Genomic DNA, 21,945 nt, shown 5'->3' with positions numbered 1-21,945 from the left:
CGTTGGGGCCACCCAAAAATTTGACGCGGCGACATAGCCCAAAAGTTTTTATTTAACATGACGAGTACCCGAGAACGTTTTAACGAAGAAAACAAGATGCGATTCGTATCCAGTGTATTGCATCGAAAAGAATACGAGACAGAATATTTTTCCACAAATTAATTCCGAATTCTAAATAATTAAATTCTGTACTGTTGCGCAGCTGTGTTAGTAAATTGAATAATCTAGGAAAAATCGCTTAAATTCTTTATCATAGCATGTGTTCCTTAATGATCGTACCATCATTTCTGATAAAGACAGCTATAAAATTTTCACATCAAAAAGAGTAGCCTAATAACCTTAATTCTCGCAGTATCTTATCGGTTAATTGAACTGGATCTCAATGTCAGATTACAGCTCCGCAGAGGAACTGGACATATATCTTCAGCTAATACCTTAATTAATTTCACTGTTCTGCGATTAATTCGCAAAATTTGGTTCGCAATGGAAGTACAATTAGCTCCAAGTCTTCCATCCGTACCGAATCTTTTTTAATATCTTATTTCTGTTGGAGATAAAGTGTTATGGGACAAAAGGAGTGGCATTTATCACTATTTGATAAATGTGATCTAATCGAATTGATGTTTGCAATCGAATTTTCTTGGTGTTCATCAGTCGTCAACAGCCCTCTTTAGTGACGAGAACAAGAGTATAAAATGAATTTCAAGGCATTGGTCCTGCTGGGCCTGATCTGCTTCACTTCAAGCAGCTTGGTCAAAGGCAAGTTTTATGATACTATCTATTCAATCGTAACACCTTTTGAGCATATATCGAGGTTTTGTAGATTACATTTCATGGTACTGCTAATAAGCACTAATAAGGACGCAGTGCATGTATAAGTTACTACCACACGCTATCCATAATTGAAATTGATTGAAAAATTTATAATAAAAAATTGATATTTTCTAAATTTAAGAGTCTCCTTTAACTAATTTAATTTTATCACAAGAATCCAATAAACTGATTAACCAATCAAGCTGATAGATAACGAAAAATGGAATGAGGTTGGTTAGCAATGAGTTTCATCATTAATTTGGCAATTCTATCGGTTGTGATTGATTTAAAAAATAACGAGATCCGTATTTCTATTCGTCGCCGACTTCTCGAGCTGTTCGCGTTGAAAAATCGAAGGCCGTAATCCTTTCACTGATCAGTTGGTGACGTCACGCGCTCCTTCCGAGAGGATTGTATAGTTATGGGGCTACCATCTTAAACTTTTTACATAGATCTGGTGCTAGCACACATTAGAAGTAAAATTTCTTTGCATTCAGTTTTTTGTTCTCATGCCGATTGCATTCATTATTACAATATGGTATTTCAAATATTTGCACAAGGATAACTATTTTTCTTATATAAACGCATAATTAAATACATAGAATATACAATATACCTTTTATTGTAAACTTTTTAAGCCACCTTTCTTAGTAGAAACTCTACTTCCTCACACCTCATAAGCCATTTTTTTTACAGCGGATGCAAATCCCCATCTTTTTTCCGAGTTTGCTACATTACTCGGTAACATACTAAACAATTTAGGCCCTAAGTAATTGTATGACTGTCGATAAATTTCAGTCGTCGGCCTAGGTATATGGAAGTTTCTCCAAGATCTGATATCATAAGTTTGTGGTCTGGCCTTTTCACCACTACGGTTATAGAAAACTCTAAGGACTTTATAAATGAATAAATGCGTTAATGGGAGGATATCTAATTCTTTGAAAAGAGGAAATGAGTGGCTTTTCCTATACGATCGCGTCATAACCCTGATAACCCTTTTTTGCGCCACTATCAATGGTTTAATGTTGATAAAATATGAAATATCTCTCTTATTTTATCGTTCTTTTTGGACCAGTAGGTAACAGGGTAGGTTCCAAGTCGATGTTCCGAGTCGCTCGGAAAAATATCCGTAATTAATACCTCAAGGAATCTGAAGCCTGAAACACGCGATCATTTTTTCCGTCCCTGAGAATTATAGCACAAGCGATAAGTTTTCTAGAACCGGAAGAGAGATCGCTCCATCCATAATTTTCTGATTCACATGGTCATTCCCGCCGTCCTTTTTTCCTTCGCTTTTTCTGTCACTTTCCGTAATTACAACTGTCATCCAATCAAAAGCCAGGCGTGGCGTCATAATCCCTGTTAGCAGCCGTGTGTTCTGATTAGCTGAATGATGGTGCTAGCGATGGCTTCAGCGGCGAAAAAAGGAACGAGTCGAGTGATGGAAAAAGGTATGGAAATCCCATCCCTCGAGCCATCGCGGAAAATGATCGCGAGAAACGGTCGTTTTTTTACGCCATCGCTGGAGCTGGAAAAAATAGTCATGTGATTCAGGCTTACGCCTAGCTCGTATCCTCCGAGTCTCTAACGACTACCAGCCAAATTTGAGTGAAAGCTGTGAACGCTCCCTGCTCACTCGTAGCAGTTTTCGACGAATCGGGCAGCTTCCCTTTGAGTTTTAAATGTCCTTTTCTTTTTAGTAAATTTATTTTATTATAAAATTACGACCTCAAAATATTCATGATACTGACACTTTTTCCTCGACAGCATCTTCCTAAAGTTGTGGCAAAGCCCTCAGTCACCACAGTGAATGTAAAATACTACCGCAAATTAGAGCTGAATTTGGCTGAATATGTCGGTACGAAATGTTTGCGCTGCATCTTTTCAAGCAGATAACATAAATTTCTCTCAGTCCGAATTCGAGACAACATGACGATATCCCGTTTTGAACATTTGAAGATAGGAGGGACTAAAATGAAATGCAAAAATTCGTGCATTGGTAAATATAAGTCATTATTTCTTTAAGTCGTTTAATCGTTTACCTTCACTTTGTTGGCAGGTGCTGCTCATGAAAGGCTAGCAAAAATGAAGGATGAAACAGAAAAACAAATCAGCCCTAGGTAAAAAAAATTGATGAGCTAAATGCTAAAGTTTTACTCGTGTAAATCTGGAAGAGAGGAGTGTGCTAGCCTATTGGGCTCAGCGGTTGGGATCTGGCCGGAGGGTCCAGGTTCAAATCCAGGGTAAAGCCTTCGGACGACCTCGCACTTAAAATCCTCGTTAAGTGAGGTAGCATAGGGAATGGAATTTATCTCCCTACCATGGATGAGTGAAAATTCAAACGCCTTTTAGCCGTGGCGATCTCTTCCCTCACCAATCACATCCAACCTTCGGGTTGTAAATACAGTAAAGCAGTAACTTTAGTCATTGAAAATGCATCAAAAATGTGTACATAAGCTAGCTAAAGTGACCATGAGTGATAAAGGTAAAGTCATACCACCAACGACATAGAGTTAGCAGCCATAACAAAAGAAAGAGCTAGAGAGGGCTAGTATAATGACTTAAACCTGAAAAGTATAAGCCGTCAAATGCGTCAGATTTGGGTCAATTTTCGTCAGACACCAGTGAGCATTAGTAAACGCTGGTTGAAGTTTTGCATTAGCCGCTGTTCATTTTTTACTGTTGACCAGAGAAAAAGGTGATATATTCACTTCACACATTAGTTTTCATCAATAGGTGATTAATAAGAATGTTTCTTTCTCAGGACCGGCCCGAAGTTAAAGTGAGCATAGAAGTAAACTCCTGCTACGCATTTTACACCCGTGCACGTTCTTACGTTTAGGCTTCGGCCCCTGAGCCTGCCTCTCCTTACCCCAACCCCTTGCGGCAGGTCTTTCTCCAGTTTTATACCAGTGAACTCTTCAGATTTTAATCAGTTTTTTTGGTAATTTATTCTAATGATTCAAATTTACAAATAAAAGAAGAAGTAGTAAAAAAGGAGACTTTCGAACCAGTTTCTCACTAGTTGCCGGTTACTTGTACGAGGGCTTCGAGCCAGAAATTTGCTTCCGGGGGTGTTTGGGTGGCATGTGGGTTGCCGTAATCGGTAATTGTCAATTTCTACGCAACAGAAAATCATAAATTTCATTAAATAACTATAAATTTCCTTTGAATAATACTGAAATTTACGATACGGCTATAGTCACTATATCTTGGTCTACGAAGGCGGCTGATGTATAAATCGAAAAAATGTTTTTACTTCAGGGCACTGACGGTAATAGTTAACATTATGCGATTTTGAGAGGATTTTTTTCAGTCAAAATCTTCCGATAGATTGGAAAAAGTCATAGGATTAGTCCCCAGGACTAGTTATTTTCTAAGAGGATGTATGGCGGGCAGTCGCTACAAGGGCAATACTTTCGCGGGGGGGCTGAAGCCCTCGAAGACCCTCCTCAGGCTATGAGCCTGCTTGTATTAAAGATTACTCTCCAGGAGGAAGCATCATTAAAAATACTCTCCACGCATTGCATTATAGGTACTTTTTAGTGCATCTCTATTTTTTATTAATTTTAATGTACGTAATTATTTTCATTTTTACACTCACGCTTTGATAACACTTATATAAATCCTTTGTCAAAGTAATATTCATATTCTAGCTGTGATATGCATTTTTTCTTTACTAATTTTGCAAATTAATCCCTAAAAAATCGATTCCTTTGCAATTCATATGAACAGATAACGTCATATTCATTCTTTACCGTATTTCACCCGATGTATTTTCCTTTCAAATCTTAATTTTTTTCATTATTCTCAACATTTCCGAAAACAAATTTTCTGGGCGATCTAAACGTGACTAAAAATCTTTACAGAACGAGGATAAATTACTCTATGCGGTTTAATTTTTTTTATTTTTGTCCAAAATACGAGTAGCGACGTTTTTTTAAGAATGCGGATAGATATTTGTGGTATTCAACAGAACCTAATACGCTGTTTTATCAGTGGCGGATACGGATGGGGGCGCAGGGGGCGCGCGCCCCCCCTTTGCGGGACCACCCGTATTGCCAAAAATAGCATAACCACAATTGTAAATTTTTTATATCAAATGATGGCATGGTCTTTAATATGTGTATAATCACTATAATTAAAAATTTCTGAAGTTCTGCATATGACTTGATTATGTTTTATTACGATAAAAGTAAAGGTAACACAAGATACCCCCCCTTGAGTTTTCTCCGTATCCGCTACTGTGTTTTATTCATGGCACACATTTATTTATCTGCGTCAAACAATTGCGCAAGGATGAATACCTAATTTATAAGATATATATCTAACATTTTACATCTAAATAGCATATTTACTTGCTCACAAGTATGTGCAATATCTAAGTTTATGGTCAAAGTATTTCTTGAGTTATTGAAGAGCGGTGATGAATATTTTTTCATTCATGGGTTAAGTAACACTACTCCATTGAATGAAATTGTTTTGCTGCCAAAATAACTCTTCCATTTTCAGAGACTGTGCCTCCCAGTATCATGACATGATGTTCCGCTACACGGATCAAGTTGTTCACTACATCAGTTGGTACATGCAAAATTATGGTTACGACCCTAAAACAATGCCTGATGCGGCCAATACCATTTCGGCTCAGGTAAGAACTGCCACCAAGGGTAATTACAGAATGTGTGAATTTTGAGAAAATAAAATCTCCCAATTCTTTTGGGAAGAGAGGGTCATCTAGAAATGATCTTCCTATTGACAATCTCTTGCGCAATCTGACATACGTGCGAAGGCGCAATCAAAATTGCGTCGTGTAAAGCGATGAACTGCTAGAACACATGCGAGAATGCGTGGATGCGAGACGGCAAAATAGCCCCTGTTCTAATTTCGTTCATGCATTCGCGCAATTCCACGCCATTTTAGAAATTAATGCAGCTCTAACCTGCGCAATTCCGTGCTCCGTGTAAAACGGCCTTTAGGTAGAGAAATTGAACAAGGATATTAACGACAAATGACCCCCGCCAACTGCTTAACTTCCACTCGTCTAATCTTCCGTTACACAAGTGAAATTTATGAGGTTGACGTATTTATTTCATCGCTGCTCGCTCTTCTTTATATGAATACACGAACTCGTCCAGTGAAAAGTGTTATTAATCTTTTTCTTGCGTTACGGCTGAACGTCTCTCATTTATTCTCCATACATAAATAGCGATTACTTTTGGTTACCTACCTGTACAAAAAATCCAATGCAGTGAATTCCAACTTTCATGATAATACATTGGATAGCAAGATTCCCCTCAGGATTTTTCTCCTCATAGAAAAATCTACCAATTTTGATAGTAAATTAAGTAATGGTTTCGCTAGTAGTGGGCCCCGTTGTCCCCATGGCAACGCGGGTTTGTCCCAATCCCCTACCTCCCATCCCACAATCCTCTTCCTGGAGGCATCGTCGGGCTCTCATCGGCGGCACCTCCTATTCTTTTTTTTTTCCTTCCTTAGTCTATCCATGGCCAGCTTTAATACTAGTATTAAAGTATAGTATTAAAGGAGGCCATGGTCTATCCTCTCCTGAGACGCACGGGCGTAAAAGTCACTGACTTGGTTCCCGGCCATCAGGAGCGTAACCTTCGCTGTCCCGCCCTTGGTTCCCGTTGCCAATGTCATGACAACACAAATTCGCTAAAGACACTGATAAATGTTATGATTTTTTATTTATCGAATGAGAAGGAGAAAATGAAAGATAAGAGACGTTATCAAAACGCCTATGCTTCTCGGAGGAAGAGCGACGCAAAACGAAAATTAATCACGAGTAACATAGCCCAAGAGCTCCAGGAGATACGATGGCTGAGAAAAAAAAACTTTCTCACCTCGATCCAAATGCGCCAAAGCCTTTCGAAAGAACATAATCAATTTCCTTTTTCATCTGACTGGTTACATGAAAGGCCATCATAGCAGTGGAAAAGGAATTACTTTTGCAATTCCGGCTATCTAAATAATGCGAGGATCTATCACGCCATTGCAGCCGTTTAATACATACGCCTCTGTATCGGTTATAAATTGCAACCATGAGGGATTTTTTAAAAAAAGGGCGACCGACCTTTCTCATGATGTGAGCGGCAATTGAGATCACGTATCTATATTTAATAATAATTAATAATAGAAGCCCGTAATAATAAAAACCCGATTTCTTCTCACGATAAGCATAAGTAAGTGGACAGTAGCTAAAGGTCTCTACTGACGCACAACTACGCAAGACCAGTAGTTGATAAACACCCGCACCACGTGGTACGTACGGTTCAAACGTGAAAAAACGCTTTGCCCCCATACGTCTATGGGCAGTGTAGGATTGAGGGAGGGAGGGTGGCGGCCATCCCATCCTCCCCCTAGAATTTCTGGAAAAATTGGAAAGAAAGTAATTTTTAAGGTTTCTCCCTGTGAAATTTTTATTTCACCAGCTTAACAAAGAATGTTTAAAAATAACTGATGAATATCTAAATGCCATTTATCTATCTTTCTGACCTCAAACACGCTATTGTTGAGATGTATTGCATATCACCAAGGAACCACGGAAAGTGACTGACCCCTCCATCCCCCACCCCCTAAATAAATAATATGCCGTTACAACTAACTCATTGATGCTATAACAGGGTGGTGAAATACTCAGGCAGCCCCATCCAGGTTCACAGAGGCTATTGGGCCGGAGGCAAAGATCAAAGTCCTCTGATAGTATACAACCTTTTTGTCATAGTTTAAATTATATTGTTACCAAAGATTTTTCTCTGAGTTAACATTAATTAGCATACTTTGAGAGGTAGATTTCTAATTTGAGAGTAAAATAGAAAGTTTTGGTAATTTTCCACAGAAATTAAAGACCAAACAATGACCGATTAAAATGCTATTGCTAAATGTGAAGCATTTAGCTTCAATAATGCTGCTCTAGCATTGAAATCAGTTGATTTCTTTAGAGGAAAATATAAAAGAAATAACTTTATTTCTACCAGTATATTGACAATAATATTCCACAATCTTGAGCCAGCTACTGTAGAATTTAGTTAAGTATTCTACCAATTAAGGTAAGTATACGTGTAGTATTTACTAAGTATTATGGCAGTAACCCCTCCCTTCACAGGATTCCCTCTTCAATTCACAATAAGGCCCACACCCTTTCATTATATCTAAAAGTCCTATTCTCTTCCTTCATCTACCTCGTTTAGCCAAAATTCCAAACTCTAACACTGTTGTCAAAATCCCCTCCCCACTCAGTATTCACTCCATCCATACCTTCTGTCTCCTCCATATCTCATCTACAGGCTGCCTCTCCCAACCCACCATGTCTAACACTTCATCGTTCCTCTTTCTACCCGTCCAATTCATCTCCTCTATTCTTCTCCACACCCACAACTCAAACGCCTCCAGGCTTCTCTCGTCGTCCTTCCTAAGTTTCCATGTTTCTGCACCATAAAGTGCTACATTACACATCAGACTCATCACTAGCCTTTTCTTTAAACTCTCAAAAAACAATCCTCTAATGAGCTATTTCCTCTTCTGATGTGTATGAGCTACAGTTGAATGAGGAATAAAATAATTTAGACAAGTTGGCGGTAAAAGTTAATTTTAGTGGATGGAAGGGGAGACTGCGGACTACATGAAGATTTCTCAAGGACCCAGAATTTCCCTCGGGGGACCAGCAACAATGCAATTGAAACCATCTAAAAGGGACTAATGTCTTTTTCTTAATCACCTTCTTAGGACCCAAATTCTGTGACTTGGTCCGGCTCGTTCACAACATATAATGCCAACATGTACGACCACTCAAAATTTGACACAGACTGGAGGATGGGACTTACCTGCAGTGGAGATTTCTTGGAGGTGGAAGTCGTGATGAATGTTCCACAGATAAAGGTAACACCGATTGCCACTGGAAAACTTGTTCATGCAATCCTCATTTCCATTTGCATGCAAGCCTCATTTTTAGAGCTAAAAACATTCAAAATTGCTACGTGCCAACCACTAAAGCATAACAATAAGCTGGTTCTGATTGCTTTCATTATATTTGTAGGGATGTTTGTCTCCAATGCTTCCTCTGAATGATGAAAACTCAGCATTAATTTTCTCAGATTCATTTGTCTGTTTTAAATACAAAGGTTACCTTTCTGGTGGCAATATTACCAATATCACCATCTGGGTCTTAATTCCCCCTCCAATTTTAATGCAGACTTTTTCGAGGTTCAAATATTGGCTAAACATTAATTTTTTCATGTGAATCATTCCATCAGTTAAACCTTTCATTTTTTTGATTTTCCCTCCTAAAGGTTTCAAACCATTTTTCTCCAGTTACGGATGAGAATATCCCCGATTTCAGCTTTTCCCATAGGTATAACGTATTCTTTTTTTAGCTGGGTTCAATACATTTTCATGCAGTGAAACTCAAAGTTTTTGATCAATTTTTTTCATTTCCCTTTCATTACTCATTATTCACTTATTTATCCTCCTCTTCTTTTTGATTCATACCCATTTACACTTTTCCGCCAAAGCAAAATCTATCTGATATTTTATCTATCTCAAATGCACCCATCACCCGTAAAACTTCAGCATTTCCTCTCTGATTTTTCATCCACCCCAAAAAGAGAATTATAAATTCATGAATCAAAAAGAAACCAGAATTTCCTTCTCCCCCATTCATAATATCCTTGAATTTAAAGACTGTATTTGATTTCCCTCTTCTATTTAGCTTTAGGTCATCATTCTTCATTCTATCGATAAAACCGAATTGTTACAAGATTTCAAAGAAACAGAAAAATGGAATGCAGCAACTAGATAAATGGTTTTATTTCAAATTACTGTAATTCCAAAAGCAAATTTACTGCATGATTCTGCGTTAAAGATGCAAGGCCTCAGTCTACCAATAGCACCAGCAACCCGCACAGCTGTAATTTTAATTCTCATTGCATTTTTACATTTTCCCTGACACCAAATATGAGATCCCCTAAATTTGACCTGACTCACGTAAATTACCCAACTTTCCTTCCATTCCCTGTTTTCCCTGACTAGTGACAATCCCTGAAAGCCCCTTTCTCCTTTATCTCGCTCTCTTTTTTATCCAACATCCTTCCCTTTATTTCTATTTTTAATGATCCCCTTGAATCTTGAAAATTTCAGGTAAAGCAGAGTAAACCCTCTTCAAAATTTTCCTATATCTGAAATCTCAATTAATTGCATATGAGAGAATAATTAAAAGAAATATTAACATTAAAAAGAAGAACTTTGTGCTTTTACATTAATATTTATTCACGACCATGGTTTCAACGTTACACGTCATCATCAGGTGAACTCTTCAGAGGTCCATCACATCCTTTTATACCAGGCTAGGAGGGGTAGGGAGGAAGGTAACTAGGTTGAACGGATTGGTCAACAGAGAAGAGGGAGGGGGAAAAAAACTTGGTCATATGGTATGAAAGAAGTTAAGGGGGAGAAGGCTCCCTTAGGGAGGGCATGGCAGGTGGAGGGGGCATGGTTCAGGTGAGAGAGAGGTCGAATAGTTTGTCATATCATTAGCCCAGGAATTTAGGAGTGGGAGGCTTAAAAGAAGGGAGTGGGAGTCACACAAAAATTCGTGTACAATGTTGTCATTGGAATTTACATGCTGCAAAATTTCCATCTGTTCCAAAGCGTCTAATCTGGGTCCTTTAGGTTCATAATGAAGCACTTCAAAATCAAAATCACTTTGATGATTGTTATCTAACAAATGTATAGCAAATTGTGAAGTAGTCTTTTTATTTCTCAGGCAGGCTTGGTGTTCTTTCACCTGTTCTTGAAATTGTCCCTGTTTCTTGTTCTTGTTTGCCCAACATACATACAACATGTTGCATTCACATTTTAATCTATACACCCCACTCCTTTCTTCTCTTGGGATGGGATCTTTAGTGAGGGAAAGAATGTTCTTGAGGTTGGATTTATTGTAAAACGCAACTTTAATTTTATCCTTAGGCACCTTTTTGTAAATCTTCAGCCCGATGTCCTTTAAAAAAAAAGGATTCTACGCCACTCGGCCGTGGATTCTTGTCGCATTCAGAATCCATAAATTTCTCCACTGCTTGTTATTTTAATTGTTTACGATATAAGCTATCAATTAGCTGTTCGTTGTATCCGTTATTTTTAGAAATTAGTTTAATTGTGTTAAATTCCTCATTGAAATTGGCAGGGGACATCGGAATATGCAGCGACCAAATACCATGCTGTGAAATGCTGATAACTTCTGAGAAAAACAATGTCTTGAACTGGAGTGGATCACTTTGTCCATATAGGAGTTTTTCCGAAAGACTGAGAACTCGAGGTGATTGTTGACCTTAGTGACTTTAAGATCTAGGAAGTTGAAAGAGTTATCATCTTCTATTTCATAAGTGAAATTCAAATTGCGGTCCAAAGAATTAAAAAAAGATAGGAACATTTGTAGTTGTCTTTTTGAGCCAGTCCAAATACAAAACACATCGTCTACATATCGATGCCAGGATAGTACATTTTTGGTCTGTGGATTATTGGGGAAAACAGGTTCCTTTCGAAAAAGTCCATATACATGTCCGCCAGGAGAGGGGATAAAGGAGAGCCCATGGCCAATCCATTGGGATGTTCATAAAATACACCGTTAAATTTGAAATAACTTTGAGACACACAAATCTTCAATAGATCACACAAGTTTGGTCGTGAATAAACATTAATGTGAAAGCACAAAGTTCTTCTTTTTAATGTTAATTATGAATCGCTTTCACCAAGTTACGCCTCAAACAATCAATTTTAAAAGGAAAATTATCAAATTTGAGACACTGGCAAGTGTTGACAACGGTCCACTATACATACTACGCTCCATATCAAATTCTTCGCTAGTATAGATTAAAATATAATGGCAAATTGGCATCACGAAATAGCCTAGCATGAAATAGCTAAAAACAATCCAACTTCTCTCTTTTTCCAGATAAGAAGTCACTTTGAGTTAGACATAGCGAAGTCTAATCATCATGGATTTATTGACTCCAAAGTGGATGATTACTCCTTTCACATAAAATATACTGTCAGTTATAGTGACATGACAGTTTATGACTTCAGATTGTCCCAAGAGAACATGAGGTGAGAGCAATCACATGCTTAAGAGGAAAATCACAGCTACATTGAAAAACCTCTTACTATAAAATATTATCTTTCTTTTGCAGCCAATTCTCTTCCGATACCAACTACTACGACCCGGTGATTAGCTGGACGTTCAGCAGCATTGAAAGCATATTGGGGACAACATTCTCAACAGTGTACAATAATGAATACCAGCATATTGTAACAAATGCTTTATACAGCGCCTTTAATTCGTTAAAGATAATTGCATAAAGAATTCAAACTAGTATAGCCAAAAAAAGAATAAAATATTAAACAGTATTAGTACTCCAACATGCTGAGAAAAAGTCTTCTAGAAGCTCTTCCACTAAGTTTCCAATACCTCCGCCAACCTATTGAATGTCCAAATAAAACCAATACTTTTTCTGGTACTGAGAAATAAATTATAACCCAAGGTTGAGAAATTATATTTACAGACTAATTCAACAAATTGAAGTGAAAGGATTAATGATGAATTCAGTAAAAGAAGCTGACAATCAGTTATTAGCTAGAAAAATAAGGTAAGGACTAGAAGGCCACTAATGAATGCACAAATGAAACAATAAGAAAAGAAGAAATAAAAAGCAACCACAAGAAAATATTGAGATTCTAAACATTTTTCTAGCCTCGATTTCTATAAATATTAGCTTTGGTCTAAATATACATGCTTCCCTTCACCAAAAACAGGAAACAGTTAGCGACAGCAAGAATTCAGTTAAAGCCCAAGCCAGAAAAAAAATACATGAGAAATGTTAAGTAAATATTTTAAGTGAGGGTCAGAAGTTGATCAAGAGGTCTCAAATTTTTTTACCTTACTTTCAATTGGCTCTGAGACTTTTCAATTTGAGTTAGTTCCATGATATTTCAACGGGCCAGGTTTCCCCGAAAAAAAATCAATTTTCCCAAACCACCCTATTGTTAGCCACCACACTAATCCATGCCATCTAAACTGACTAATTCAATTGTCACAATGCAGCTGTCACTGCAAAATAGGGATTCCATCATGATTATTCTGCAGAATTCTTCAAACTTTTTTTTTCTCGTCTTATTTTGTCAAAGTGATATCTGCCTTGACCAACAGCGTCCATCTGCAAAATTTGTCAAAATTGGGGCTTCCCAGACCCAGCTGAGCAAATCGCTACTACTCCAACTGAGTCACCAACTACTACAAAAATATTTGAACGGAGAATGATTGACCATAGTCTTCCCTGATAAGACATTGAGCTCAAACTTTCATGGCTCATTAATCCCTAAAGAGTGTATGACGCAGCATATGCATCCTCACAATTCCGTTCCTAAATGGTGCTTTAATCTTAGGTATTTAAATCGCCCAGGGTGCTTTAATTCGGGAGGGACTGAAGCTTTTGTCCAAACATTAAACATATGCATATACAGTAGGTATATAGTTTCAATTGCTAAATCTAAAAAAAATATGAATTGGATGGATAATGCAGATACTTTGTGGAGATCCATTATGAGATATGAAGTGAAACACTTTGCACTTTCCACATCAAACTTTATTACACTAGATTCGACATGTTTCGAGTCTTGATAATGCTGCAGTGCAGCGAAACATGTCAAATCTAGTGTAATAAATTTTTATGTGGAAAGTGCAAAGTGTTTCACTTCATATCTAAAAAAAATAGCTTATACCAACACATTAACATCTTATAGGAGGGCGAGGGAGGGAGCATGGAGAGATCAGGGGAGGAGGAGCAGAAAACTGATCTTTGCCCCTCTTACAAAACTCCTACTTCCAGCCCTGATAAAAGAATAGCCTTTTGAATATGAAATTCACTCAGAACACTCAAGTATCACACTAAAATACCAAACTTTTCCATATTATTTATCATATTCATGTGCTTCAGGCAAGTTGGAGGTACATAAGGATGAGTCTAGGGTATAAAGAGAGATGCAAGATAGATTACATCATGGTGATACTAATAATAATAATAATAATAAATTTATTTCACCATTGGCAAATTATACATCTGCAAGGCTAAAGTCAATATGAGATACCAGCATACATACATGATTGAATATGAGATACCAACATACATACATTATTGAAAATTTTCCAGGTTCTTGGGAATTCTCAAGATAATCATTTCACTATATGTACAAAACATTAGAAACAGAGCTGAGAGGGTTATAAACATACTAACAGAAAGTATGGAAAATTATAGGCATTCAAGTTGCCATCTAGAAAATTTCCTTTATAATGCATCCTCCAGGTATTCATTAATACTGTAATAGCATTTTTCAGCTAGGAGGCTTTTTAGTCTCCTTTTGAATTCGGAAGGTGATTTGCAATTTTTTATTTCATCGGGAACTTTATTGTATAGGATCGAGGCAGAGTGGTAGGGACCTTTTAGGCAGAGAGAGCTGGAATATTGGTTGGAATGGATGTTATTTCTAGAACGGGTGAGGTGATCATGGTAGGTAGAGTTTTGAAGAAAATGGGAAGGGTTAGCTTTGACAAAACAGGCACATGTAAGGATATATAAAGAAGGGAGGGTGAGGATTTTAGATTTAGCAAAGAAGATTTTACCGGGAGTGCAAATAGGGACATGGTACATAGCTTTAATGGCTTGTTTTTGGGCTGAAAAGGCTCTTTTTGCTGCAGGTGAGTTTCCCCAAAACAGAATGCCATAAGAGATATGGGAATGAATTTTCGCGAAGTATACCATTTTTAAAGTACCTATCCATTGATACAATCGGATACAACCTTCTAATCATAAATATACCCACGGAGATTTTTTTGAGTATGACCTGTACGTGAGGTGCCCAATCAAGATTGGTGGAGATTTGAAGTCCAAGGAACTTTGTGGTGTCAACATCAGAGGATTGTGAGATTTTGTCTATGTGAGGGATAAGATCCTTTTTGAAGGAGTTTTTATGTAGGAATTGGAGGAAGACAGTTTTCTGGTTGTTAACTATCAGTTTGTTCCTTTTACACCATTGATGCATTTCATTGATTGTGAGGCTAGTCCGGTCAACAATATTTTGAGCATTATTTGCAGTAATGATGGTCGAGGTGTCATCCGCATAGAGAGTGATTTTAGAATGAGACAAATGAGTAGGGAGATCGTTGATGTAGAGCAGGAAAAGTATAGGGCCAAGGAGGGATCCTTGAGGCACTCCCCTTGTGGATTTCATGGGGCTCGATTTGATACTTGAGTTGGTGCTACTGCATTGATAGCATACTGTTTGATGCCTATCTCTTAGGTATGACATGATCCAATCCTGGACTGGACCAGAGATACCAAGAGCATTTACCTTATATTGCAGAATGTTGGTTACCTTAGTTGCAGAATACTAAGGTTTATGAACACTGTAAAAAAACTCATCCAGTTTTCTAACATCAGATGCGGATTCTATCGACAAATTAAATGCAATATCTCATTCAAAATAAATATTTTTGGAAAAATAGTGCAGAAGAAGAATTTAGAAGCTTTTTACAGGTCTAAAGAGATCAAACACCATGAGGCACTAGGTAGATGGAAGTACACATAAGTGAAAGAAGAGACATTAAGTCATGACTAGCCCTCATTTGTATTAAATAGATTGAGGTATAAAGTTTAATCACTAACCTTCTATGACCTCTTCAGAGGTCAATTCGAAATTCAGGTTTTCATTGATGAGTTGAGATTTGAACACCATTCCGATTCCAAAACAGAAATAAAATTCTTGTCTACAAGCTGACGGAGAAGATATAAATAAAAACTTGTAGAAAGTATGAATAATTTGGAAATTTTTTCAATTCAACAATTTTATCCTCACTAACTTCGATATACCACCTACAAATATCGCACACTAATCTACAAATATATTATCAAAATTCAAAATGGTTGCCCTTACCGCCAAGCACTAAATCACGCTGCAGCTGACGGCCGTTGAACCACAGAGATTAATCTATTTATTTATTTTTGTATAAAGAAAGACTATTTCAATTTTTATATATTCTATCAAGGGGATTTCTTATAATTTCTATGACAATTTCATTTTCATAGTAATTAAAATTACGAAAAGTTGAAATGTGGCGACATCTGTTCTAACTTTCAATAAAAGCAGTTATTTGTTTTCCGGAGACGAAGTTGCCGCCATATCGGGTTAGATTTTGAAACAAGTCGGAGCCTTAAATACATTCATATTATTAATAATGTCGGGTGTGCAGCAAAAGACGAGCAACGAAATAACACTTCGAGGATCTGCCGAAATAGTAGCGGAGTATTTGTGTAGGTACTCTCTTTAGTATCTCATGAAAGTTTTAAAATATTTGTACCATGACCGGCGTGACCTCGAGTGAAAACTTTCAAATTATTGTGTTGAATTTGTATGTAGTCTCAATTCTAAATATGAAGCTACTCCAGCTGCTCATTTTCAGTTACTTTTTTAATATGTGTTTAATGCTGGTATTAACTGGCAAGTCAATCGTGAGTGTCGATTGTGTTTACTGAGCGGAACATGCATTGCCGGTTGACGTCCGTTTGCTTAGTTATACCATTAAATACTCTTAATTGTGTGCATCACTTTTTTATTTTCTTTCAGATTATGGAATCAACAGCATACTGTTTCAGAGGGGAATCTACCCATCAGAGACCTTCAATCATGCTGTCAAATATGGGTTAACTATCTTGACATCCTCTGATGATGGAATCAAAAAGTTCCTCGATGCCGTATTAGATCAAATTAAAGGTGACTTTATTCATTTTTTTTACATCGAGTTTTCTTGTTGTAAGATGTTTTTGTATGTCAACTTGATAACTATGGTGTCATCTATGTTTTTATGATCTCTACAGAGTGGCTGGTGGAAAAGAAGGTTAATAAGCTGACGATGGTGATTACCAGCGTTAACACAAAAGAGGTGTTGGAGAGATGGGACTTCTGTGTGAAGTATGAAGGAACAAAAGGGGCTGACGGGTAAAATTTCGTTCAATTTCCTTTTCCTTTTTTTGTATAAGCTATGGATAATTTGAATTACAATGGTCTGTGCCCCTTTTCAGAGCTCCTGAAGTCGGTAATAAACCAATGAAGGAAATACAGAAAGAGATACAAGATGTCATCCGACAGATCACAGCCTCTGTCACGTTCTTACCATTATTAGATTGCGTTTGTAAGTATTTTTACCAGTCATTAGCAATCATCATTACTGAATATGGAGCGGTAATTCAGTTGGAATTATAGTTATCTGATGGAAATTTCTTTATTGATGGCAGTTTGCATTTTTTCGCTTAATTTGAAGCTTCCATCAATGTTCTCTTGAAGTCATATCGCTGCTCTTCATTTTTACATAATTGACTTAAATTGGAAAGCTTTATAATTTGATAAAGTGGTTTGATTTACTGCCGTGTCAAGGCCTTTGACTATAGCAGCAAATTCTTGGGTTCATTGGAAATTGTGTGAAGTATCAGCATGTTGATCAGTATATATTTAGCCTATTCCTGGGAAGGATGAGAAATCCATGGTTAAGATATGTGTTTTTTAAAGAATGCCAGGCTATTATTATCTTGTAGGAAGTTGTCATTTTCAAAGATTGTTTTGCCATGTGGTATTTTTGGCAATTTTATCTCAATTTGGTTGTATTGGTGGTTTCTGGCTGATTGGAAAATGCCTCTTGGATTGTTAGTTTGGAAGATAACTTTTTAGTCTCCATTTATATATTTTTTCTATCATTTCAGGTTCTTTTGATTTGTTGATATACACTTTGGATGACATAGCAGTTCCCGATGAGTGGTCCGAGACTGAACCATGCATAATAGCTAATAGTCAAGAAGTTAGACTTCGCACATTCTCCACCTCTCTTCATAAGATGGAGACAATTGTTAGCTACAAAGCTGAAGGCTCATAGCATCTTACCCACCTCTCTTGTACCAAATATTTATTTTATCATTATCCTCTCTTAATTCTAAGATATGAAGCGTGAAAAAGCATTTTGGTCCACGTGGAATATGATATTATTTTCATTCCTTTAATTAAGAATCACATGATTGATTACTGTGAGTATTTTGTGTTTTAACTCCTGAATGAAATCTTGAACTTCCATTTCTAATGAATTTTTTCATCATTCCATTGTTTGCTCTTAATATAAATTGAAAGCTAAGTGATTTTGAAAATGATCGATTTCATGCTATAACTCCAATGGAGTTTGTTCTTTATTATTGTCAAGGTACCATTTTATCATCATATTTTATTGTAGATAATATTAATTTGCATATGTTTGTCCCTTACACTAAGCCTTAAGATTTAATGGTTTTCAAGCAATTATTATGTAGTTGTGAAGTAGATGATTTTTATCGTATTTTTAAATAATAAACGTTCTTAGCAAAACTTTTGTGTGCCTAAATGATCCTACTCCACTATATTAGGATATTGCAAGTCACTGAATAAACTATTGATGCATATGAATGACTAGCTTCAGGGTGGTACATACACCATTACAGGATGGAGCTTTGCCTGAAGACTTATGTTAAATACATACTAAAGGAAAGGAGTGTTCTTATTTTAGCCTAGTATGCACTTAAACATTGATTCTATGTTTACCAACCAAATGCTAGTCAGAACTGAAAAGAGAAAGCGTGCTGAGTTGATAAACGTGGATTTTACTTATCGATCATAATGTAAATACTTCATATTGCCTCGCATGTTTTCCTTATTTTGTAGTGTACATATCTTAGTAGACTAACTTGGTGGAAAGATGCACCCCTGTGAAAGGAAAATAAAATCCTAATATGCTAATAATGAAGAAGAAAGGTTGCAATTGAGGTGGAGCAATGTTTTTACCACTCAAACCTTACTAGTCTAAGCTTACAATTCAGATTGGTTTGCTTAGTGAGGTGACTCGGCCCACTCACAGATAGGCCCATCCAGACCACTTCTTTCACCATCTGAACTAACCCTGACTGATCTCAAGTTAGTAAACATAATGAGGGATTGAATCATCACAACTATTTCCAACATCAACTAAAAGTTGAGGTCAGCCCTATACCATCTGAAGACCAAGGACTTGGTTGAGGTACACGTAGGCCTCCTGACAGGGTGAAAACTTTTTACTTAATTTCCCTGGGAGTTTTCTCCATGAGATTTGTCGCCATAATATCACGAGAAATTGCTAACTGTAGGTTACAATTCAATAGTTTCAATGAGAAAGAGGACCCAAATGTATTAGGATAAATGGGAGCATAAATCAACGCACTTCTCATCATAGCAGAATTTTTATGAAAAAATACTTTGTAAGCATTATTTTTTAAAAATGAGACCGTTCAGACAGAAATTTTAATGAAACATGTCTTTAACTTGAAATATCTAATAAATTGGTAAGGAACTTATTGTGAAAATATTGCTGTCTAACATCAAATGACCAGAAATCAATAATACAGGTAAGTAGCACCCGTCAATTATACTGAAGTAAAAACTTCATTTGTTTCTCCTCATCTTCATGTTTTTCTTATAGGGCTTGATTATCTGCATTTAACTCATTTTGTTCCTTTACTCTTCTCTTTGTAATCTTTGTCATTTCTGTCTCAGTTTATCGCATCTCTGTGTGGATGTTCTTGGCACTTGCTCCACCCACACATAAAATAAACTTCCAGTTTCCTTGCCTCTCACATGAAAAATCCATTTCCAACTCTTCTCAGACCGATGACTGTCTCATTTAGGGATCTTAACTAAGATTTGTAATATACGATAACAGCAGGATAATTTTAACAGCTGCCTGTACATTCTTTTAGTCCTCACATTTGTTATGTTGGCTCGCATAGAATGGGACCAGTATCTGTGTTTAATATAGCCTGTGTGCTGTACTTAATCCACCTGGGACACAACCCCTTTGAAATGGCTACCAGCATAATCTTCCTGCAGAGTGATCATGTGATTGCAGAAATTAGAAATCAAGACCATGACCAAGAATCTGTCTCTTACCCTGCTCAGCTTTTTTAAGAATTTTGTTAGGATCCAGGCATGATACTGCTTTGGTAAATATATACTTTAATGAGCTTCTCTCAACAATTTTCTTTACAATGGAGACTGAACACTTCAAATATGTACCAACCTAAATTTATCCTCCTCGATTTTCACTCTTGCATCACAAAAATCAAGGGCTGCCCCCACAGCAATATTGATTTTGGAAAGTTTCAAACCATTTCTAACATCAATGATAACAATACTGTACATGTGATCGCCTGTCTTTGCTTTTCTAAGAACGTCTGACTTTAAAAACACCCCTCGGAGATGATCTTTTTCTTTGTTTTACTGGGCAAGAAGAACGTAGGTATACAAGAGGAGAGCACCATTGGCATAATGTGCTGCACTGTACAGAGTCCTAACTAAATATCAATTCTCACATTTCAAAAAAGAGTCAGAGATCCCAATGTTTCGCTGTCCAATTCACGTCCCAATTTGCAGGTAACCAGAGTCTTGCAGGTTCAAATGTCTCATCAACAAAATGAATTATGGGCTAACTATGCTTCCTTCCGCGTCTCTGTAAACAGTAATTATTGTGAAACTTTGATAGAGCCTTCCTTCTGGGCGAAACATGTTCGTGCGGACAATTATTCTTTTCACAAATGACGAAACCGGAAGGATAGCTTGTGATTTGACGACTTATTTGAATATTTATTATCAAAATGTCCAATCTCTGTGAAATAAACTCCATGATTTTAATGTCTTGTTAGCATCTGACTTTCTGACTTTGCCAAAGTCAACATTTTATGTTTCACGGAATATTGGTTGAAGTACGAAGAGATAAACTTTGTGTATGTTTTGGTTTTTCTGTAGGAAGCTACTCCTGCAGAACTGGGTTTAAAAATGGTGGAACGAGTATATCAGTCAGGAATGGCATTCTTTTCGAAGGAATTAACGTTAAAAATGTTATTCCCTTAGACAAACATTTTGAATTTTCGATTGTAAAATTAATTTCTTTCAATGTTATTGTAATCTGTATATGTCGTTCGCCAGATGGTACTGCTTGAAACAGTTCTGAAAGATAAAGCATCTGTGATATTGTGTGGTGATTTTAACATAGATTTTTCAAATGAAGAATGCTATAAAGTTAGGAAAGTTATCAATCTAATGAACTGTTTTAACTTATCCCACCACATCATGTCCCCAACCAGGATATCAAAGTACAAAGAATCTGTTTTAGATCAGATTAGAACTAATATTCCTCAGAATAATTGTTGTATGAACTTATGTGACCCTGGTTTCTCTTATCATTTGGCTATTAGCATAAAAATAAACTGAATTAATCAACAGGCCACAGGATAGGTGGACCTATAAGAGGTGTTACAGTGACAGCCAAGTGCGACTTTTTGGTTGTATGCTACAGAATGTAAACTGGAGAGATGTCTACTTAGCAGATTGTTTCGAGTCAAAAATAGAGGTTTTTCTAAATAAATTTCAATATATTTTTGAGACTACTTTCCCCAAAAAAATTATGTAAACAAAATAATTGTAACTCAAATAAGAATAGCTGTCTAACACCTGAAATTATCCTCCTTAGCAAACTTAAAAGAGAGTTATTTTCTCAATACAAGTGGTGCAAAAATAGTGAAAACGAAACTTTGTACAAAATTTTTTCTAGATACTCTCAAAAAAGAGTTCGGTTTTGCAAATCATCGTACGACAATAAACTTTTAGAAAATTCATCGAACATAATGAAAACAACTTGGTCAATTATAAATAGGGAAAGCAATAAAAAGGCAAGATTACAGCCAGAAAACCTTTCATTAATCAATTGCAGTGGTGTGGAAACCAACCCAAATAAGGTGGCTGATATTTTTAACAACCACTTCATTGAAACACCCGGCAAAATTCTCCAAACCTTGAACAAAACTAACGAAGCTGCAACCAATCGTATCCAGTCAACTATCTCCAATCACTACAATTCCCTGTTTATTCTCCCTGTTACCACGCAGGAAATCCTTCAAATTGGCAAGTCCCTCCAAAATAAATTATAGTCTGAATATGATGACATTCCAGATAAAATAATTAAGTATT

General features: G+C 36.7%; 2 protein-coding genes across 2 annotated transcripts; both read left to right on the top strand.

Moving 5' to 3' along the window:
* Positions 1 to 445: 445 nt before the first annotated feature.
* Positions 446 to 12,243, top strand: LOC124160912. Its single transcript, XM_046537028.1, has 6 exons — positions 446 to 759; positions 2,873 to 2,933; positions 5,326 to 5,461; positions 8,560 to 8,712; positions 11,780 to 11,931; positions 12,015 to 12,243. Exons 1-6 carry the CDS (start codon positions 696 to 698, stop codon positions 12,181 to 12,183), a joined length of 735 nt encoding a protein of 244 aa, XP_046392984.1. The 5' UTR covers positions 446 to 695; the 3' UTR covers positions 12,184 to 12,243.
* Positions 12,244 to 16,015: 3,772 nt separating this feature from the next.
* On the top strand, positions 16,016 to 18,274 carry LOC124160911 (mitotic spindle assembly checkpoint protein MAD2A). The gene is made up of 5 exons (XM_046537027.1): positions 16,016 to 16,187; positions 16,501 to 16,647; positions 16,752 to 16,872; positions 16,956 to 17,065; positions 17,631 to 18,274. The coding sequence occupies exons 1-5, from the start codon at positions 16,112 to 16,114 to the stop codon at positions 17,798 to 17,800; spliced, it is 624 nt and encodes a 207-aa protein (XP_046392983.1). The 5' UTR covers positions 16,016 to 16,111; the 3' UTR covers positions 17,801 to 18,274.
* Positions 18,275 to 21,945: the final 3,671 nt, after the last annotated feature.

Source organism: Ischnura elegans, chromosome 6 (assembly GCF_921293095.1).
Source record: "Ischnura elegans chromosome 6, ioIscEleg1.1, whole genome shotgun sequence".
Taxonomy (NCBI): domain Eukaryota; kingdom Metazoa; phylum Arthropoda; class Insecta; order Odonata; family Coenagrionidae; genus Ischnura; species Ischnura elegans.
The sequence above is the reverse complement of the archived record's forward strand: the minus strand, read 5'-3'. Positions and strand labels throughout refer to the sequence as shown.